The sequence below is a fragment of the Oncorhynchus keta genome, chromosome 7 (assembly GCF_023373465.1).
Source record: "Oncorhynchus keta strain PuntledgeMale-10-30-2019 chromosome 7, Oket_V2, whole genome shotgun sequence".
NCBI lineage: Eukaryota > Metazoa > Chordata > Actinopteri > Salmoniformes > Salmonidae > Oncorhynchus > Oncorhynchus keta.
The window spans coordinates 34990698-35014238 of record NC_068427.1 but is presented as its reverse complement, the minus strand read 5'-3'; the positions used below and the strand labels follow the sequence as shown (position 1 = coordinate 35014238).

Genomic DNA, 23541 nt, shown 5'->3' with positions numbered 1-23541 from the left:
ATAAAACATTTGATACTAGCCTGCTCCCAGATCTGTTAGTTCTGTCGTGCCAAATCCTATGGCAAACATTTGTTTAGCATGTCAACGACCAAATAGGAGTTGGCAATGCAGCACAAAGAGATTTGGGTCCAGGCACATTTTGGGACTTATTTCCTGGTTACTCCCAACCACTCTAGGTTTGATTAAGAAACAGAAGACTCACATTTGTCGTATTGTGAAAGGGTTGCAACATCACTTATTACATACAAGTAGCTACCTTTTTGGAGCTTTGCAAATCTTAGTGATACAGAGTAACAGGGAAGGCAGTTTGTTAGTTCTTTGGTAATGGCAGTTGGAACAGAGGACAGGGCTGGAAAGTAAGTGAAATAATTCCTCATAAGGTGTTTGTGACTTCTGTTGTGATGAGTGTTAGACTACAGGGCTTTGGGTAGTAAAGACTTCAGTGTCTCATATTATTTAAAGTGAAGGCAGAGCAAAGCTCCACAGCATGTAAACCACAGAGTTTAGCCCCGAGATACAATTAAGGTCATTTTGCAGCCTGTCAGCCACAGAGCCTTGTTGACTGCAGAGACAACAAGAATGTCTAAAAATATATATATACATAAAAGTCTCATTGTCTAAGCCTGGTGTGAATGAGGCTGATTCCGGTGCCGGTGTTGCAATCACTCACAACAAAGACATTGCCATTATTTTATTCAAGTAATATTTTGGAGAAGGCTATTCTATTAAAATTGTATTCAACTGTCTATTTATTTAGTAGGCCTAAATTGATATTACATTTTCATAACTACGCCTAATTATCAGATTGTAACTGTTATAAACAGATACGAAACCAATTGAATGCACTGGCATGCATTTTATGTGTACTAACCCGACCCATGAAATGGCAGACATTAGTTGATATGTGCTGTATCCATCACTACCCATGCACTAAAATACATCTTCGGATGACCTCCCGTTTTTCTTCTCCCATTCCTCTAGTCACTCATGTGGTGGTACCAGACGGGCCGATGCCCACCACCCTGTCCACTCTCCTTGGCCTCCTGAACGGCTGCTGGGTCCTCAACTTTAGCTGTAAGAAACGTTCACCTCTGCCTCCTAGGCCTACAGTAGCCTGGCCTACAACTCTGCCTCTTACCATACCTTCAGCCTCTATGAACTTCTGTCTAAGTATCTTATTATTATTATAAAGGCTGCATCCCAAATGGCACTCTTTTCCCTCATACATTAACTTTGACCTTGATTCTGTACTGCTTCTTTCAAATGTGTGTCTATGTATGGTTTATGTATTCTAATGAGAAATATAATTATACTGTAAAACTGTCCATATGTTGTGTAATATACTGTACATGGATACATTGGGCATTAATAATATATAATTTCAAACCCTTACATTTTTACATGATCGATGTCAGGCATTCAGAGTTATCCTCAACCCTCTGTTTCAAGTATGCTTTAAAGCAGTATGGATTTATACTCCATAATAATCTAGATGGAGAAATATGCCTACTTTTTATTCATCTTCCCTTGCATTATCTGCTGTTTCCTTGCTTTTGGAAGAAATGCATTTGCTTTTGTCTTTTATCTTCTTTATTCTATGTCATGCAGTGTCCTGAGAGGCATGAAGTGTTTGTTCAACAGGATATTGTAGATATTACGTGTCGGGCATACAGGCAAATACAGTGGATTGAAATAGGGGGGTTTGAGAATTGTCAGTGGACCTAAATGTCAAAATTGGTAGAAATCAAAGAAAGAAACTCTCTTCTCTTGTGTTTGTTTCCTACAGAGGTGAATTTATAAGTGGAAACTTTACCATTTCCATGCAGTTTTATATCTATTCCTAGCGGCAACCATAAAATATACTAGATATTCACAGGCAGTCTACCTCAAAAAGGAAAAAGGTGACTGTCATCAAGGTGTCTGATGCCTTGGGGTATGTGTGTGGCTTGTCTTTTTAGGATTGAGAACATTTTTATTATTCCCAACACCTCTCTCTCCTCCACGGAGGATGAACACTTGACACAGCCTGTCTACCCTCAACAACAAGTGTGCCACGTTCCATCCCTCTGTCTGTCCCTCTTTCCATGAACCCCAGTCTCTGGTGGTGGGGCTAACTAGCTGGCCCTATCTTCCGAAGCACAGTGGAGTGGAAGCCTGGATTAACCCCGGTATCTCTTCCCCCCCCCGCCAAGGCCTCGCAGGGTCTCTCGAAATGAAAGATGCAATTAAGGAGGATTAGTAAATGTAATTATGCTTGATGACTGCTTTGGACACTGTTTGTGTGTGTCAGACAGTGTTGTGTGACTGTGTAGTGTGGTCATATGGGAAGTGCCCTCATGAGAAAATACATTGTAGCTGCCACTGCCGCGGTTAGGGAGTGATCAACATGGCACTGTTGTATTGATAGCATATATCATCATGCCAAGCACAATGGCATCATGAGACATTCAAATGGAAAACACTTGGTTACCTTGCAGATTGTCATTAAGCTTTAGGCCATGTTATTTGCATGTAGTAACTAATGTCCATAAATTACCCCAACTAACAGAAAAGTGTAATGCAACCCTCCATCACCTTGAAAGCCTTATTTTACTGGAGTAAGGGTTGTCTGAAATGGTATTTTATATAGTGCGATATGTAGGGGATAGAGTGCCATTTCGGATGCAGCCAATGGAAAAGTTTAAAGCAACCCTCACTCCCATCCCCTTGAAATGCTTTTTATTTTAGCCATGACTGCTGTTCATCTGTCATCCGAACCTCTCTCGGCACGAAGAGGTCTCCCAGTGGTGAGCAACACAACAACCCAAATATTGTGTTTGTTTTTACAATCGATAATGTAATAATGGAGCATTTACCTAGTCCCAGACAGTACTATTAAAGTTCTGTTGTCTGGTACCGTTGGAGAAAACCTTCCTCTTGTCTGTGGCACCACAGGGAGGGCACTACATGGAGGGGGAAAACATCTGCTTCCCAAATGGCACCCTCTAACCTACTGCATATAGTGCAGTATTTTTGCCCAGGATCCTACAGTCAAAATAAGTGCACTATGTAGGGATTAGGGTGCAATTTGGGATGAATCCTAGGGCCTTTTCATCTCTATGCAACTTCTCCCGTTTTTTAAAAACAATTGTGACATTATATTAAGAAATGAAAGGGCGCTAGGTTAGAGTGAAGTGAAGAGAGGATTAAGGTGGATGTGTGTATTGAACTCCTGCCACTGGGGGCCATATGTCGTCAGTGGTTAGAAGCACGACTAGACCAGATCCTGGTACTCAATTTATTCAAGTGCTATGTGGGAAAAATCACTGCTTTTTGTAAATGGTTCATTTCTTACACGTGGAGAGAAGGAGATACTACGCTAAAGCTTGCCGTATTTCATTCTGTGTTGCATCATTCGCCCGTAGGGCAAGTGTGTTGAGGGCATTCTACTCTTCATCACACTTTAATTTTTCAAATGGTTTCTTCAAATCAAATTTTGAAGCTGTACTGACCACGCCTTCTGGATGGTAGTGGGGTGAATAGGCAGTGGTTGTTGTCCTTGATGATCTTTTTGGCATTCCTATTACATCGGGTGCTGTAGGTATCCTGGAGGGTAGGTATTTTGCCCCCGTTGATGCATTTTGCAGACCGCCCCACCCTCTGGAGAGCCCTGCGGTTGTGGGCGATGCAGTTGGCGTACCAGGCAGTGATACAGCCCGACAGGATGCTCTTGATTGTGCATCTGTAAAAGTTTGGGTTTTCGGTGACAAGCCAAATTTCTTCAGCCTCCTGAGGTTGAAGAGGCTCTGTTGTGCCGCCTTCTCCGCACTGTCTGTTCTGGGTGGACCATTTTCAGTTTGTCTGTGATGCGTATGCCGAGGAACTTAATTTTCCACCTTCACTGCTGTCCCGTCGATGTGGATAGGGGGGGTGCTCCCTCTGCTGTTTCCACGATCATCTCCTTTGTTTTGTTGACGTTAATTGAGAGGTTGTATTCCTAACACCACACTCCCAGAGCCCTCACCTCCTCCCTGTAGATTGTCTCGTCATTGTTGGTAATCAAGCCTACTACTGTTGTGTCGTCTGCAAACTTGATGATTGAGTTGGAGGCGTGCTTGGCCACGCAGTCATAGGTGAACGGGGAGTACAGGAGGGGGCTGAGCACACACCCTTGTGGGGCCCCAGTGTCAAGGATCACCTAACTGGTGTTGTTTCCCCACCTTCACCACCTGGGGGCGGCCTGCACAGCGCGGGCTTCAGACCCAGGGCCTCAAGCTTAATGATAGCTTGGAGGGTACTGTGGTGTTGAATGCTGAGCTATAGTCAATGAACAGCATTCTTACATATACGTGTCCAGATGGGATAGGGCCGTGTGCAGTGTGATGGTGATTGCATCGTCTGTGGCTCTATTGGGGCGGTAAGCAAACTGAAGTGGGTCTAGGGTGCAGGTAAGGCGGAGGTGATATGATCCTTGACTAGTCTCTCAAAGCACTACACGATGACAGAAGTGAGTGCAATGGGGCGATAATTTAGTTCAGTTACCTTTGCTTTCTTGGGTACAGGAACAATGGTGGCCATCTTGAAATATGTGGGGACAGCAGATTGGTATAGGGATTCATTGAATATGTCCTAAAACACATCAGCCAGCTGGTCTGCACATGCTCTGAGGACGTGGCTAGGGCTTCTGTCTGGGCCGGCAGCAGGGGCACTGTGTTATCCTCAAAGCGGGCAAAGAACATGTTCCTTTCCGGAAGCAAGACGTCGGTGTCCGCGACGTGGATGGTTTTCCTTTTGTAGTCCGTGATTGTCTGTAGTCTGTGCCACATACGTCTCATGTCTGAGCCGTTGAATTGCAACTCCAATTTGTCTCTATATTGACGTTTTGCCTGTTTGATTGCCTTGCGGAGGGAATGACTACTGTGTTCTGCCATGTTCCCAGTCACCTTTCCATGTTTAGGACATGTTCATGGTTATATACTCTAGCTATGATATGTAAGTGTATGGTAGGGATTTGACAAATGGAAATCAGTTTTCTGTCTACTCCCAGTGTCAAGATTTGATTCATTATTGTTGGACCGGAGGAGACTGAATAGTTGCCGTACTTTCGAGAACACAAAAACTCAAATTTTTCATAGCGAGCTAGCAAGGGACAGGACGAGAGAGGAGGGGCACAGTATAGGCAGGTTGGCCACCTGGCAGATAGTCCGAATGGTGCACTAGGATTATCTATCTGCAATGATTGGCTTGCAATGTTTCGCAACTTCAGTAAAGCAGGGGCCATGCCATCATCAATGAATAGGCTATTTCTCTCTCTCGGAGGACTCTCTCCGCCTTGCTGTCTCCAGTCCACCTGGCCGTGCTGCTGCTCCAGTTTCAACTGTTCTGCCTTATTATTATTAAGACCATCCTGGTCATTTATGAACATTTGAACATCTTGGCCATGTTCTGTTATAATCTCCACCCGGCACAGCCAGAAGAGGACTGGCCACCCCACATAGCCTGGTTTCATCCTAGGTTTTGACCTTTCTAGGGAGTTTTTCCTAGCCACCGTGCTTCTACACCTGCATTGCTTGCTGTTTGGGGTTTTAGGCTGGGTTTCTGTACAGCACTTTGAGATATCAGCTGATGTACGAAGGGCTATATAAATACATTTGATTTGATTTGACTATTGAGATGAGCGAAATTCAACACTTGGCTCACACATTATTGGCACATGTGCACAGGTTCGCTTCACTCTATCTACAGCGTGGTAGCTAGGGCACCAGAGCCTTGCGCTTCAGAGCTCTTTAGTTTTTGTGGAAATTGACCCACTGCTGTTTACTTTCTGTGTATCTACTTCATATAACCAAGTCTACATTCAAATTTTATTTTTCTAATTATGCTATAACACAAATATTTTGATAACTACACTGATTAAAACGTTTTTGAGTTAGGGATTTTTCTTAACTTGAAGGATCCCAATTTAGTTTTTATATGTTCACAACGCTGGTGTGTGGTACTAACAGCCAATTTTTTGGGTTCATTTTAGAGGTCGACCGATTATGATTTTTCAACACCGATACCGATTTATTGGGGGACCAAAAAATGCAGATACCGATCAATATAATACATCAATAAAAATCCATTTAGCCTCAAATAAATAATGAAACATGTTCAATTTGGTTTAAATAATGCAAAAACAAAGTGTTGGAGAAGAAAGTAAAAGTGCAATATGTGCCATGTAAAAAAGCTAACGTTTAAGTTCCTTGCTCAGAACATGAGAACATATGAAAGTTGGTGGTTCATTTTAACATGAGTCTTCAATATTCCAAGGTAAGAGGTTTTAGATTGTAGTTATAGTATTTATAGGACTATTTCTCTCTACCATTTGTATTTAATTAACCTTTGACTATTGGATGTTCTTATAGGCACTATTGCCAGTGTAACAGTATAGCTTCCGTCCCTGTTCTCGCCCCTACCTGGGCTCGAACCAGGAATACGTCGACAACAGCCACCCTCGAGGGCATCGTTACCCATCGCTCCACAAAATTGGCTGCCCTTGCAGAGCAAGGGGAACAACTACTCACATCGGTTACACCAGCCTAATCTCGGGAGTTGATAGGCTTGAAGTCATAAACAGCTCAATGCTTGAAGCATTGTGAAGAGCTGCTGGCAAAATGCACTAAAGTGCTGTTTGAATAAATGCTTACGAACCTGCTGCTGCCTACCATCGCTCAGTCAGACTGCTCTATCAAATAATAGACTTAATTATAACATAACACACAAATACAAGCCTTTGGTCATTAATATGGTCAAATCCGGAAACCATTTACATTTACATTTAAGTCATTTAGCAGACGCTCTTATCCAGAGCGACTTACAAATTGGTGCATTCACCTCATGACATCCAGTGGAACAGCCACTTTACAATAGTGCATCTAAATCTTTTAAGGGGGGTGAGAAGGATTACTTTATCCTATCCTAGGTATTCCTTAAAGAGGTGGGGTTTCAGGTGTCTCCGGAAGGTGGTGATTGACTCCGCTGTCCTGGCGTCGTGAGGGAGTTTGTTCCACCATTGGGGGGCCAGAGCAGCGAACAGTTTTGACTGGGCTGAGCGGGAACTGTACTTCCTCAGTGGTAGGGAGGCGAGCAGGCCAGAGGTGGATGAACGCAGTGCCCTTGATTGGGTGTAGGGCCTGATCAGAGCCTGGAGGTACTGAGGTGCCGTTCCCCTCACAGCTCCGTAGGCAAGCACCATGGTCTTGTAGCGGATGCGAGCTTCAACTGGAAGCCAGTGGAGAGAGCGGAGGAGCGGGGTGACGTGAGAGAACTTGGGAAGGTTGAACACCAGACGGGCTGCGGCGTTCTGGATGAGTTGTAGGGGTTTAATGGCACAGGCAGGGAGCCCAGCCAACAGCGAGTTGCAGTAATCCAGACGGGAGATGACAAGTGACTGGATTAGGACCTGCGCCGCTTCCTGTGTGAGGCAGGGTCGTACTCTGCGGATGTTGTAGAGCATGAACCTACAGGAACGGGCCACCGCCTTGATGTTAGTTGAGAACGTCAGGGTGTTGTCCAGGATCACGCCAAGGTTCTTAGCGCTCTGGGAGGAGGACACAATGGAGTTGTCAACCGTGATGGCGAGATCATGGAACGGGCAGTCCTTCCCCGGGAGGAAGAGCAGCTCCGTCTTGCCGAGGTTCAGCTTGAGGTGGTGATCCGTCATCCACACTGATATGTCTGCCAGACATGCAGAGATGCGATTCGCCACCTGGTCATCAGAAGGGGGAAAGGAGAAGATTAATTGTGTGTCGTCTGCATAGCAATGATAGGAGAGACCATGTGAGGTTATGACAGAGCCAAGTGACTTGGTGTATAGCGAGAATAGGAGAGGGCCTAGAACAGAGCCCTGGGGGACACCAGTGGTGAGAGCGCGTGGTGAGGAGACAGATTCTCGCCACGCCACCTGGTAGGAGCGACCTGTCAGGTAGGACGCAATCCAAGCGTGGGCCGCGCCGGAGATGCCCAACTCGGAGAGGGTGGAGAGGAGGATCTGATGGTTCACAGTATCGAAGGCAGCCGATAGGTCTAGAAGGATGAGAGCAGAGGAGAGAGAGTTAGCTTTAGCAGTGCGGAGCGCCTCCGTGATACAGAGAAGAGCAGTCTCAGTTGAATGACTAGTCTTGAAACCTGACTGATTTGGATCAAGAAGGTCATTCTGAGAGAGATAGCGGGAGAGCTGGCCAAGGACGGCACGTTCAAGAGTTTTGGAGAGAAAAGAAAGAAGGGATACTGGTCTGTAGTTGTTGACATCGGAGGGATCGAGTGTAGGTTTTTTCAGAAGGGGTGCAACTCTCGCTCTCTTGAAGACGGAAGGGACGTAGCCAGTGGTCAGGGATGAGTTGATGAGCGAGGAGAGGTAAGGGAGAAGGTCTCCGGAAATGGTCTGGAGAAGAGAGGAGGGGATAGGGTCGAGCGGGCAGGTTGTTGGGCGGCCGGCCGTCACAAGACGCGAGATTTCATCTGGAGAGAGAGGGGAGAAAGAGGTCAGAGCACAGGGTAGGGCAGTGTGAGCAGAACCAGCGGTGTCGTTTGACTTAGCAAACGAGGATCGGATGTCGTCGACCTTCTTTTCAAAATGGTTGACGAAGTCATCTGCAGAGAGGGAGGAGGGGGAGGGGGATTCAGGAGGGAGGAGAAGGTGGCAAAGAGCTTCCTAGGGTTAGAGGCAGATGCTTGGAATTTAGAGTGGTAGAAAGTGGCTTTAGCAGCAGAGACAGAGGAGGAAAATGTAGAGAGGAGGGAGTGAAAGGATGCCAGGTCCGCAGGGAGGCGAGTTTTCCTCCATTTCCGCTCGGCTGCCCGGAGCCCTGTTCTGTGAGCTCGCAATGAGTCGTCGAGCCACGGAGCGGGAGGGGAGGACCGAGCCGGCCTGGAGGATAGGGGACATAGAGAGTCAAAGGATGCAGAAAGGGAGGAGAGGAGGGTTGAGGAGGCAGAATCAGGAGATAGGTTGGAGAAGGTTTGAGCAGAGGGAAGAGATGATAGGATGGAAGAGGAGAGAGAGTAGCGGGGGAGAGAGAGCGAAGGTTGGGACGGCGCGATACCATCCGAGTAGGGGCCGTGTGGGAAGTGTTGGATGAGAGCGAGAGGGAAAAGGATACACGGTAGTGGTCGGAGACTTGGAGGAGTTGCAATGGGGTTAGTGGAAGAACAGCATCTAGTAAAGATGAGGTCGGCGTATTGCCTGCCTTGTGAGTAGGGGGAGAGGGTGAGGTCAAAAGAGGAGAGGAGTGGAAAGAAGGAGGCAGAGAGGAATGAGTCAAAGGTAGACGTGGGGAGGTTAAAGTCGCCCAGAACTGTGAGAGGTGAGCCGTCCTCAGGAAAGGAGCTTATCAAGGCATCAAGCTCATTGATGAACTCTCCGAGGGAACCTGGAGGGCGATAAATGATAAGGATGTTAAGCTTGAAAGGGCTGGTAACTGTGACAGCATGGAATTCAAAGGAGGCGATAGACAGATGGGTAAGGGGAGAAAGAGAGAATGACCACTTGGGAGAGATGAGGATCCCGGTGCCACCACCCCGCTGACCAGAAGCTCTCGGGGTGTGCGAGAACACGTGGGCGGACGAAGAGAGAGCAGTAGGAGTAGCAGTGTTATCTGTGGTGATCCATGTTTCCGTCAGTGCCAAGAAGTCGAGGGACTGGAGGGAGGCATAGGCTGAGATGAACTCTGTCTTGTTGGCCGAACTCCACGTGGGTCGTGCGCGCTGGGACCACCAGATTAGGGTGGCCGCGGCCACGCGGTGTGGAGCGTTTGTATGGTCTGTGCAGAGAGGAGAGAACAGGGATAGACAGACACATAGTTGACAGGCTACAGAAGAGGCTACGCTAATGCAAGGAGATTGGAATGACAAGTGGACTACACGTCTCGAATGTTCAGAAAGTTAAGCTTACGTAGCAAGAATCTTATTGACTAAAATGATTAAAATGATACAGTAGTGCTGAAGTCGGCTAGCTGGCAGTGGCTGCGTTGTTGACTTTGTAGGCTAGCTGGCAGTGGCTGCGTTGTTGACACTACACTAATCAAGTCGTTCCGTTGAGTGTAATAGTTTCTACAGTGCTGCTATTCGGGGGCTAGCTGGCTAGCTAGCAGTGTTGATTACGTTACGTTGCGTTAAAAGAACGACAATAGCTGGCTAGCTAACCTAGAAAATTGCGCTAGACTACACAATTATCTTTGATACAAAGACTGCTATGTAGCTAGCTACGATCAAACAAATCAAACCGTTGTGCTGTAATGAAATGAAATGAAAATGTGATACTACCTGTGGAGCGAAGCGGAATGCGACCGGGTTGTTGAGTGCAGAAGTTCTATCATAAACAAAACGTTTATTTCAGTGAAATACGGAACCGTTCCGTATTTTATCTAACGGGTGGCATCCCTAAGTCTAAATATTGCTGTTACATTGTACAACCTTCAATGTCATGTCATAATTACGAAAAATTCTGGCAAATTGGTTCACAGCGAGCCAGGCGGCCCAAACTGTTGCATATACCCTGACTCTGCGTGCAATGAACGCAAGAGAAGTGACACAATTTTACCTGGTTAATATTGCCTGCTAACCTGGATTTCTTTTAGCTAAATATGCAGGTTTAAAAATATATACTTCTGTGTATTGATTTTAAGAAAGGCATTGATGTTTATGGTTAGGTACAGTCGTGCAACGATTGTGCTTTTTTCGCAAATGCGCTTTTGTTAAATCATCCCCCGTTTGGCGAAGTTGGCTGTCTTTGTTAGGAAGAAATAGTCTTCACACAGTCTGCAACGAGCCAGGCGGTCTAAACGGCTGCATATACCCTGACTCTGTTGCAAGAGAAGTGACAATTTACCTAGTTAACCTCTCTAGGGTACGTGAGACGGTTGCGTCCCACCTATTCAACAGCCAGTGAAACTACAGGGCGCCAAATTCAAAACAACAGATATCCCATAATTAAAATTCCTCAAACATACATGTATTTTACACCGTTTTTAAAGCTTCACTTGTTGTAAATCCAGCCACAGTGTCCGATTTCAAAAAGGCTTTATGACGAAAGCAAACCAAACGATTATGTTAGGGGAGTGCCTATTCACAGAATAACACAGCCATTTTTCCAGCCAAAGTATAGATATATAGATAAAAGGAATCACTAACCTTTCATTATCTTCATGAGATGACACTCATAGGACTTCATGGTACACAATACATGTATGTTTTGTTCGGTAAAGTTCATATTTATATCCAAACATCTGAGTTTACATTGGCGCGTTATGTTCAGTAGTTCCAAAAAATCTGGTGATTTTGCAGAGAGCCACATCAATTTACAGGAATACTCATAATAAACATTGCTAAAAGATACTTCTCCTTAATGCAACCACTGTCAGATTTAAAAAAAAGCTTTACTGAAAAAGCAAACCATGCAATAATGAGTCGGCGCTCAGAGCCCAATCAAGACATAAATATATCCACCATATTATGCAGTCAACAAAAGTCATAAATAGCATTTTTAATCTTTACTTTGCTGATCTTTGTCGGAATTCACTCCCAGGACTCCCACTTCCACAAGAAATGTTTGTTTTGTTCGGTAATGTCCATCATTTATGTCCAAATAGTTACTTTTGTTAGCGCGTTTGGTTAACAAATCCAAAGTCACGAAGCGCGTTCACTAAAAACATGTCAAACAATATTTTGAATATATCTTTAGGATGTTTTTAACATAAATCTTCAATAATGTTCCAACTGGAGAATTCCATTGTCTTCAGAAGTGCGATGTAACAGAGCTCCCTCTCATGTGAATGCGCATGGTCAGCTCATGGCAGACCTTACTCATTCCCTTCTCCTTCGGCCCCACTTCACAGTAGAAGCATCAGACAAGGTTATAAAGACTGTTGACATCTAGTGGAAGCCTTAGGAAGTGCAACATTGCCAATATCCCACTGTATCTTCAATATGAGCGGAGTTGAAAATCAACCAACCTCAGATTTCCCACTTCCGGGTTGGATTTTTTTTCTCAGCTTTTTGCCTGCCATATGAGTTCTGTTATACTCAGACATCATTCAAACAGTTTTAGAAACTTCAGAGTGTTTTCTATCCAAATCTACTAATGATAATATGCATATTCTACCTTTTATGGCTTTGTAGCAGGCCGTTTACTCTGGGCATGCTTTTCATCCGTATGTGAAAATACTGCACCCTACCCCAAAGAAATTGTTAGCAGGCAATATTAACTAAATACGCAGATTTTAAAAAATATATACTTATGTATTGATTTTAAGACAGGCATTGATGTTTATGGTTAGGTACACGTTGGAGCAACGACAGTCCTTTTTCCGCGAATGTGCACCGCATCGATTATATGCAACGTGTACCGAACCATAAACTGTAAGGTTGCAAAATTGAATCCCCGAGCTGACAAGGTAAAAATCTATCGTTCTTCCCCTGAACAGGGCAGTTAACCCACCGTTTCTAGGTTGTCATTGAAAATAAGAATGTATTCTTAACTGACTTGCCTTGTTAAATAAAGGTGTAAAAAAATATATATGTTAAAAAAAAATACAGATTTCCGATTGTTATGAAAACTTGAAATCGGCCCTAATTAATCGGCCATTCCGATTAATCGGTCGACCTCTAGTTCATTTGACTGCAGGGATCTCCTCATCTAGCTATAAAATAGGTTTTCAAGTTCTCTCCTCTCATCTAAACTTCTGCTGTCCCCTTCTTGTCCCTGTCTCTTTCTCTCCTCATACAGGGGTAGAGGCGTGCCTGCAGGCAGATAGCTGGATCTCCGAGAGTGACCATGAAGCAGGAGCAGGACCGCAACGCAGCCGCATTAACAGACACAGCCTGGTAGGTAACGCGCGCGCACACACACACACACACACACCCCTGAAAACAAGAAGCAAAACAAAATGGAGGCAATGAACCGGCTTTCTCTAAAACTCTGGAGAGTACCAGTTTACAGCAGGAAACAATTGAGTGCATTGATGCATTCAGTGGAGGGGCCTTCTGGCACCTGAATACACAGCCACTAAACTGATAAGAGTTTTGGTTTAAAAAAAAAAAAAATCTACAATGGAGTCTGACTCTTGGGTTGGAAAGCAACATCATTACAATGCAATCCCAATGCAATAGAGGAATACAATACAGGAGTACAATGCAATAGGGCTGGGTGATCTATGGAATTAATTTGATTAATTAAAATACATGTTTTTTGCGTGATATTCCAAATACCAGAATTGCACAATAGTTTTTGAGCGTTTATGTCTGCTTGTACTCATGTCTTTTTGGTCTTGTCTCATTCGCTCCTTCTGAGATGCTCCTGTCTCCGCCCTAACAATGGGAGTCGTTGTCCCAAAGGCAGGTGGGCAGGCGACCAGCTAAGGTTCAAAATAAGCAGATTTTGGCAGGAGTAAAACCTTTCGCTTTGCCACTTTCTCCTACACCCCTCCCCCTACCACTCACAACAAAGATGAGAGGTCACTTTTTCTTCTCTGATAAATGTTTTCAACGGCGATTTGCATTTTGAGGTTTGGTCCAACAGAATTGGTCATATGGACACCGAAACACATGGAGACGTTATTTTACTGTGACACTGAAGTTAACCTTTGAACCATACCCTGTTTATGTTAGATCTTTTTGAGCAGACACTACTAAAACGGATGTACCAATGAACATTCATTCTGGAAAATGTAGGCTCAGTTTGTTGCGAGCGCATTACGGTACCATGTATCGCTAGCAGCATTTTAGTCAAATAAGGATTGTTATACTAGCTGTTTAGTCTCTGTATTTACAAATGTGCAATAAGCGTAAAACAAATAAGGATTTGACATCTCCTCATTCTGAGAAATAAGGTAGGCCACTTGATTTCAACATCTGGCAAGCCTGCTGTTCAAACAGTTGGAGATGGACAGAAATCTGTGTTCATAACAATTCACCTGTTCTGCCTTGTTAGCTGAATTCAGAGATTATGAAATTATACCTAATGCCAAGTTGGCTAAACTTGAAATATAAATATTAGCTGGCTACTCACTAGCATGTGGGCTTGTGCTTGAGCAATTGTTTGAGACCAGTTTTAATTTTCTATAATGCCTGCTACATTATTAGTGAATGTGCATTAAGAATGGTTCTGGTGATTAAATTTGTAACAAAAATGACATTTCTATAGACAGACCTGAAATCCAGATCAGTGATTATTGCAACAAAAAAAGCAGGTACAACTATTTTGATGAAATGATTAGTGGGTCTTATGGTTGTTGGAAGGTATGTATTCAGCCTTGGTATCATTTCACAAGCTTTGAAATCAATAGATTATTGCTGACTGTTTTTAAAAAATGTGGTGTGTTTGAACTTTTTAATTGTGCAACAAAGCTTATTTAGAGAAAATAAAACAAATCGAGATGTGATCATAAATCGCACATAAGTTTGAAATAACCAAGGTATGAGTTTTAGTCCATATCACCCAACCCTGGAGTGGAGTATTTGGTATTTTATTAGGAGTGGAGTAGAGGCTGCGGTTATGTAAAAACTGAAATGTTGTGTCTGTGATGCAGCAGTGATTCAGCAGCATTTCAACTCATTAACTACAGAACAATCTCTGTTGTCTGGACACTTTGTCCAGACACTCGGCTATTCTTAGTGGGACTTGATTTTATCCCGAGGCACTAGAGTGGTTAGCATCGTTTAGGATCAAGGAAGAAGATACATTCTTTGTTCTCTTTTTCTCTCCCTCTGTATGTGCACGGCTTTGATGAATTTGTAAGGGCTTGTCTACCGTAATTTACAAAATTCATGAAACATCCTCACTTTTCCTTGTTAGAGGACAACAAATGATTTGTTTAGTTCTCCTTGCAGTCCACAGACGACATGTTTTTGTCTTAACAAGCCTTATCTCATTTCTGTCCCCTCTTTCTATTTGACTCTGTTTAACTATACTCTTTTTGACTACTGTATTTGACTTTATTTGATTCTATTGTTCAATACTCCACTCATCTCTACTCTACCCCAGCTGCCCCCGCTGTTGGACGGTTGTTTCTTCTACCTCATGGGCTCCTTCAGGAAGCCCCCCAGGGACGAGCTCCTCCAGCTGGTGAGAGAGGCAGGGGGCCAGATTCTTACCCGACAGCCCAAACCAGACAGTGATGTGACCCAGACCCTGTCTGCTGCAGCCTACCACGCCTCTCTGGGCTCAGACCAGGCCCTGTGTACCCAGTACATCATCTATGATCCCCAGGGCTCTTACAGGCCACCCAGGGTGAGGTTAGGAAAGGTGTGGTCAGCTCCATCTACATGGGTTGTAAACTGTATATCGGCCTTCCAGCTACTGCCAGTGCCTGAGCTTGAATCACAGACACACCTGGTGTGTAATCAGTGAGGTGAAACATTCGCAACATTTCTGATAGAAATGTAATAAATAGGGTTGTCATGATTGCCTATTCGACATGACAGACAATCATATTTGTTCTACACAATATGTTTCTATGTAAATGTTCCGTAACATTGCACCCTCTTTAACAGGCCCATGGTCTTTCCGTCTCCCACCTGAATATCAAGGTCTAATCAGAACACAGACAGCTGTGGTTGTAAAACTATAACCTTGACATAATAGAGATTGTACAGCCACAGTCAGTCCCCAATCTCTGATGTCTCTGGATTTGGCCTTAAATATGACTTGTTTTTCTTAAAGTTTTGTACCTGTAGCTCAATGATAAGCTCGGGAAGTGTTTAATTGTATCCCCGCTCAATGACGATAGAAGATTATAAAAATGTTAGCACTTTTCACTATTTTGAATGAAGGAGTGAAAAATGGAACTGTTTTCTCCTACTGAGACTCTTTATAACATCTGTGCTTTTGAGAATAACCTTTTCTTTGAAACTGAATTGTGACTGCCTCTTCTCCATTTGTATGACATAAAAAAAGAAATTCTGAAACACTGCCTTTTATTAATACCAACGTCACCTCCTGCTGCTGCACACAGTTTTCTGTTTGGGCTTTTGAGAACGAATGGTATTCTACAAAATAAACGTTGTTGCAGCAACACAATTACTGACTCATATGCATCTTAATTATATACACTGTCCAAAACATTAAGAACATCTGCTTTTTCCATGAGACTGACCAGGTGAATCCAGTTGAACGCTATGATCCCTTATTGATGTCACTTGTTAAATCCACTTCAATCAGTGTAGATGAAGGGGAGGAGACAGGCTAAAGTTATTTTTTTTAATGCTTTGAGATGATTGAGGATGAATGGGCAAGACAAAATATTTGAATGGGGTATGGTAGTAGGTGCCATTCTTCATAAACACGGGAAACTGTTCAATGTGAAACCCAGTAGCGTTGCAGTTCTTGACACACTCCAACCAGTGCGTTTGTGTCAAGAACAGAAACGCTGCTGGGTTTTTCACATTCAACAGTTTCCCGAGTGGTCCACCATCCAAAGGACATCCAGCCAACTTGACACAACTGTGGAAAGCATTGGAGTCAACATGGGCCAGCATCCCTGTGGAACGCTTTTGACCCAATGTAGTCTATGCTCTGAAGAATTGAGGCTGTTCTGAGGGCAAAGGGGGGTGCAACTCAATATTAGGGATTTTATGGCTAGAAGGTGGACATAGTGGCTAATGCATAGGAATGCTAGTCATCGTATTCAGCCAATCGGGTTGCAGCAGTCCCTGGCTGAACGTTGGTGTAACATCAGAAAGTAGCATTAGCCATAATGATGGAAATTGTGTTTCATAAAGTATATATTTATATTCCCATTTTTTCCTACCTCTCCATTAAACCAAGTTAAGGAGGAAAGAAACACCTTTGCAGCCTGAATTGAGAATGTTTTTATTTATTTTTGTTTAATTTATTATTTTTATATACAAACCGGTCCACGGGGATACAAGTGTATAGCTGGCTGCATTACAATGCCTTTGGACAGTAAGATGAAATGACTCAATATTGCCATCTGCCAGCCTTTAAATTAGGACACAGCCATTCTCTCTTCCATATCCCAGGATGCCCCTCTCAATAGCATTAGTCAGGGATAGGTCTAATTGCTATTGATTGCAGCGTGCCACATTAAATTACCCCTTCCTGTTCTTGCGGGAGGTGTAGGGGGGCAATTAATGGTGCAGACAGACAGAACCTCAGCTCAGCCTCGTAGTTAATAGGAATGTGGAATAGAACCAGAGTGTTTATGCAGATGCTGTGTATCCCAAATTGCATCCTATTTCCTGCATAATGCGCTACTGTTGACTAGAGCCATATAGGACCCGGTCAAATGTAGTGCACTATATAGGGAATAGGGTGCCATTTGTGAGAAAGACAGAGGAAAGCCCTGGGTCACTTCCTCTAGTAGACCTCTGGGATATGATTATTCCCGATCAATCAGGAATTCCCACTTCTTTGACATTTTATATCCTCTATCTGTACATCATTAAAGTTGACCTACCCCTGAAACCAGTATCCTCTCTTTCCTGGTTTTCTATAGTGGTAGGCTATGGCCCAGGCACTATTCCCAAAATAGTTATTTTTCTGATCTCTGCATGGTTTGTTTGACTGGTGTTCTCGCTCCCAGCTACACCGGGATGGGAAGAAGCATGATGCTTCAGGTGTAAGTCATATGAAATACTGTTGGTGTCAATGGTGAAGAATTGGAAGTAAAATGTTAAAACACCACCATATTTATCTCATTTGTGGTGCAGTGAATTACAGCCCCTAAGTTTCATGCAGAGGTTATATTGTGAATAAGGAGTGACCTTTCCTACAATAAAGTGGTGAAGAGTTGCACGCATGTAGGATTGTGTTTCTGCCTGGACAATAGAAGTGGAAATGAAATAAATTGACACACACACCCTTGCTGTATAATAACACTTATTTTTCACTCTATTTAACAAAATAGTTTGTTTCCATAAATAATACACATTTTTTTCTTCAACTCTGATTTTCAGAATACACATACGTTTTGAAGGGATTTACAACTTACTATACACCATAATTGGCACCACGGGTGTTATTTCAATTGGAACAAAAATCGGGAGTGTTTGGTTCAATGTATGTACCCACTATGTGTTATAAGCTATGTATGGTCTCTAGACTCTGTCTTGGTATTTCCAACCAAACCATCTCTTTGTTTTTATTATGAACATTTCTGGCTCTAATTCAATATAACATTAATTGATAACAGAAGGAGTTAATATTAATAGAATCTTTAGGAGTAAACCCCCCTGAGCCAGTATAATGCAATTTGATTAAGTGTTTTTCTCTCAATACTAGATAGTACTCTTGTTTTTTTCAGGCACACTTTATGTAACAGTTTTTTTTTGTAAAAAAAAAAAAAAAAAGAAGCAATAGAACAATCTTTCATAGCTTCCAGCTACAGTAAGTCGGTGGAAAGAGAAATGGAATGGTATACCTTTACAGCAAATGAGCAGTGTCAAGTTGAATGGGTTGGAGAGTGCTTTGTGAGTAGTAGGCTAGACTTTCATGGCCAGACACACAAAAGACCAGACTATTTCATGAGGAGAAAATTAACAGGGATATCGACTGCTCCCTCAGACTATCTTTTGATACATTTTGAAACTCTATTACTCAGTCAATAATTCTTCACTGCAGCTGGGGTCTCACAGTTGGATTCAAAATCTACTGCAAATTCACTGAACAGTTTGAGTACATTGAAAGCTCCCTGCAGTAACCCATGTTCAGGATGCTAGGCGGTAGCTGGTGGTGAAAACAATTATGACTGCCTTCTTAACCTTTTGTACTTGAATAATTTCCCTCTGTATTATTCAAATAAGACTTTCCGTCCTTTCATTGTACAACTGTTCATGAAACAAATACCTGGAATATGATTGTCAATAAAGAGAGGGGTTAGCAATATTAATGGGAGAGGGGTTATTTCAATATTATGCTCCCTACATAGAATTAGGAATTACAATACTAGAATGGAGTAGAACCTTCTTATTATGGGATAAAGGTCAGCCATTTTGGTCAGGGAGTTGGTCAACCATTGTTTGCCATTGCTGTGATAAGATATTGTGTAAAATAATGAATTTTAATAATTGATCTGCATTGTACGCTTGTTAGCGAGCTGTCCAGACAGTTTTAGAGGAATGATTCCATAAATATTTCTAACTGCCAATAGGCCAACATTCCATTCAAACAATGCAGTCAATACACTGGCTGAAATCAGTTGATGATAGGACTTACACAAGTTGTAAATGCAACAAGTACTGATATTGTCTCATATAATAGCACTCACAGCTTTCCAAGAAAACAAATGTGTTGATATTTATGGTCCTTGCATATATTGTAGAGGCTATTATACAGAAAATTGGTATAAAACCTTTTTAAGTTGTGTTGAAGATAATTATATTACCACATCTTGCTTTTTTCCCCCTGCATGATTAAATGCCTCTACTGCCATTAATTCCAATTAGACTGGTTTGGGTGTCTCCCTGACCAATATGACTGCTATTTTCACCCTATTCTGGAACATTGAGGGTTTATGACATATTTTATTTTTATTTAACTAGGCAAGTCAGTTAAGAACAAAATCTTATTTTCAATGACGGTCTAGGAACAGTGGGTTAACTGCCTGTTCAGGGGCAGAACGACAGATATGTATGTACCTTGTTAGCTCGGGGACTTGAACTTGCAACTAGGCCAACGCTCTAACCACTAGGCTACCCTAATCTCTATGGCTCTCTACTTGTCAGTGTTCTAAATGGGACATTATTTAGCCTTTTTACCTGAACATGCAAACACCACCAGAAAAATTCATAGCAAGCAGTGCACTGGAATGAAATTCACTTTCATGGGATGGGTGGCCAAAAACAACTAACTGAAAGCCACATCCCAACAAAGCCATGAATATGACCGCATTGATGGATATGTCCCTGTGCTTCTATGGCTATATGCACCATGCCACTGCCTACATCATTTGTTCGTTCTTCAAGCAAGACGGCTCATAATCCAGTTCCTTTATCACAGTCAACACACCTATATTTGAGCTTGAATTACTTGAGCTTGAATTACAGCAACATTTTCTCTCTGCACCATGGCAAAATGTGTAGAATTGCAGGAAGTTAGCAATTCCTGAGGGAGAAGTTAACCACCTATCCAGAACAGGTTAGTCTGAGTTCAGCTGTACTGCTACCCACACAATCCCTGGAGGACCCCTTCCCTATCCCCAGCGCTATATACTGTATATGCACTGTTATACATTATATATGGCTCTGCCTTATCCCACTGTACACTGAACCCAGCTGGCCACTGGTCACAGAGGAGCTATGCAGGTTCGAGGTGACTCCACTAGCTCTTGGCTGTGCTGTATGTATGGGGAGCTACATATCCACTACCTCTTGGCTATGCATGTAGAGTATGTTTAACTAAATTGAGGCAGATAATGGATATACATAGCACTTGAGGAGGTCTCAGCTGGTTGGTTTGCAGCTGCGGACCATGGACGGTTCCTGTAAGGGTTCCAGAGCAATTTCTGTCTTGTTCATCTGGAATACTGTCTTTTTCTGTCTCCCTCTCTCTCCACCTCTCTTTCTGTCTCTCGATTATTACCATGGTAGCAAGAGATAATCTATATCCAGTACTAAAAATCTATAACACACTAAAGAGAAAATCTCAGATATCAGGACTATGATAGACCTAATTAAAAGAGATGAGTGATAAAGGTGTCATGGAGTCTCATACAATGTATGGACCTGTAGAGTGATGTATATCTTAGGGTGCATGTGCCTTCATGCATCTTAATATGTGTAGTTTTTTAATTCTATGTCTGTCGTTATGTGTCCTTGTGAGTTATTGATGATGTATGCTGTGATAAAACAACTTCCCAAGTTGGGATTAATAAAGTAAAACTACTCTCTTCTCTGGGTACTGTACGAGTAAGTATTCTGGCTTGAAAAATTGCGTCTCTCTTCTCATTACAAATGACTAATTCATCACGAGACAAGGTAATGATAAAAATGACCTGAGCAACTTTGACCATAATGATGCACCCAGGTTTAAAATCCCCTTCCCTCATTTGTTAATCTTCTGAATTCCTGAATCAATAATGATACAACTACAGGCAGCTGAGTATAACAGAATGAGCTAGTCTACAGTACAGTGGCTGCAGACAGACATAGATGGGTTTGGGAGGAGAGGCTTATTAGGTCATGTATATTTTTGGGAATGTCCCAAATGGGACCCTGCATATATAGTGCTCTACTTTTATCCAGAGCCCTTTGGGCCCTGGTCAAATGTAGTGCACTCACTACATTGTGAATAGGGGTGCCATTTGGGACACAGTCTAAGTCATTTTCTATTCTTCCACCTCTTTAGTCAGGGGTCTCACTCCTGTGTTCATTTCCGTCTCATTACCAGAAGCTGGAAGCCGTTATTAAGTAGTTAATCTATCACACAGGACGAATAGCTTCTAAAAGGTGAACAGGAATGTATTCCCACTGAAGCACACAAATATAAAGTATCAGTGATGAATTGCATGGGCTTAGCAGGAAATCTGCCTTTGAATTATTGAATAGTTTTTATCATTTCAAAAAGAAAAGGAGGTTGGGTGGGGTTGGTTGCTTGGAGTGTGACCCTGAAACCTATAGGAAGGAATCTATAGGCTAAGCAATGCATTAAATCAAGCTAAGTTATAACCCTGGCCATACTGTGGGGTGCTGTAGCGGAGCTATGCAGATATATGGAGGAGGCTAGAAAACAGAAAATCTATTGTGTAATCTATAGGGGAGGGGAGGAGAGGAGCTGTGTATCTCAGTGAGAGCTTTATTGGCTTAAGTGCTTCTTGGGGTGCAGTGGATCAACATTTTTTAAGCTGAAAATTAATTGTGAAAGCTGTAGGTATGGCCCTTAGAGGATGAAAGGGTATGCGTACAAGTGTGTGTGTGCCCGCACATGCTTGTGTGTAGGCACATGCATACGTGTTCACCTGTGTGTTTGTTTGCTTTTACAGATATCCCCTTTGTCTCTCTCTGAGTTCTTGCCGAGTGTACTTGGTGCTTGGCTGATGCTTGCAGACGGCAGCCAGGTGGCGTAGTGTTGAGCGCAGAGAGGCCCGGACATTTGATTTATCACAGAATACCCTTTGCTTAATGGAAATTAAAGCAGGCCACTGCTTGGCTCGCTAATTTCTTAGATAACAAGTTCAAGCTGTTCACACTGAGGACAATTTTTGTTGGTTTGGGCTATGGGGAAAAACAACAAAGGGAATTAAGCCAAGAGGAATGGCCCCGGTAGTGTATGAATGCTGGAGCATATTTATTTTTTACCCCCTCTGTTATGGGTTACATGGCTTCTAACTTAAGTAGTTGTTTCAACTACTAAAATAAGTAAAGTTGGTTCCTTTTTCTACTGTTTCCAGTAACTTATCACTTACTAATGTATCGGTTGGCTATACAGTACCAGTCAAAGGTTTTCTACATTGTAGAATAATAGTGAAGACATCAAAACTATGAAAAAACACGTGGAATCATGCTGTAACCAAAAAAAGTGTTAAACAAATCAAAATATATTTTATACTTGAGATTATTCAAAGTAGCCTCCCTTGGCGTCGATGACAACTTTGCACACTCTTGGTATTCTCTCACCCAGCTTCATGAGGTAGTCACCTGGAATGCATTTCAACTAGCAGGTGTGCCTTGTTAAAAGTCAATTTGTGGAATTAATTTCCTAGACCAAGTCCTTATTATGGCCAGAATACTGTAGCTCAAATAAGCAAAGAGAAACGACAGTCCGTCATTACTTTAAGACATGAAGGCCAGTCAATCTGGAAAATTTCAAGAACTTTAAAAGTTTCTTCAAGTGCAAAAAACCATCAAGCGCTATGATGAAACTGCCTGTCATGAGGACTGCGAAAGGAAAGGAAGACCCAGTTACCTCTGCAGGCTTTGTAAGGGCTATTTGACCAAGAAGGAGAGTGAGAGAGTGCTGCATCAGATGACCTGGCCTCCACCCAATTGAGATGGTTGGGGATGAGTTGGACTGCAGAGTGAAGGAAAAGCAATAAACAAGTGCTTAGCATATATGGGAACTTCTTCAAGAAAATCATTCCAGGTGAAGCTGGTTGAGAGAATGCCAAAAGTGTGTAAAGATGTCATAAAGGCAAAGGGTGTCTACTTTGAATAATCTCAAATCTAAAATCAATTTAGATTAGTTTAACACTTTTTAAATTACTACATGAGTCCATGTGTTATTTCATAGTTTTTTTACAATGTAGAAAATAATCCAAATAAAGAAAAATCCTTGAATGAGTAGATGTGTCCAAACTTTTGACAGGTACTGTATATTAGATAAAACTGGCCTCCAATCTCTCCATGCAGAGAAGAGCACCTCAAAGACAGTCTCATCAAACATATTGTGTGTAGTAAAAACAGTAACTGAGGGGGATCTGTTTGTGGCCATGCATCTTTTGTCAGTCCAGATGAGTGTAACTAACAGCACATCAGAATGCTTACATTTTATGTCAATAATTAATTTCATTGACCCCAACACCAGAAGTGAACTCTTGCTATTGACTCATAGAAGGATTGTGCATTTAG

The 23541-nt window shown here is 42.7% G+C and overlaps 1 protein-coding gene across 2 annotated transcripts in view; it reads left to right on the top strand.

Annotated features, from left to right (window-relative positions):
- bard1 (BRCA1 associated RING domain 1) overlaps window positions 1-16044 on the top strand; it is a 32734-nt gene extending 16690 nt beyond the window's left edge. For both annotated transcript variants that reach the window (XM_035774000.2, XM_035773999.2), the window contains 3 exons: window positions 982-1074; window positions 12746-12843; window positions 15002-16044. In XM_035774000.2, the coding sequence (XP_035629893.1) occupies window positions 982-1074; window positions 12746-12843; window positions 15002-15367 (557 nt within the window). In that variant the 3' untranslated portion in view covers window positions 15368-16044. The remainder of the gene's footprint in view (window positions 1-981; window positions 1075-12745; window positions 12844-15001) is intronic.
- The last annotated feature ends 7497 nt before the right edge of the window (window positions 16045-23541 follow it).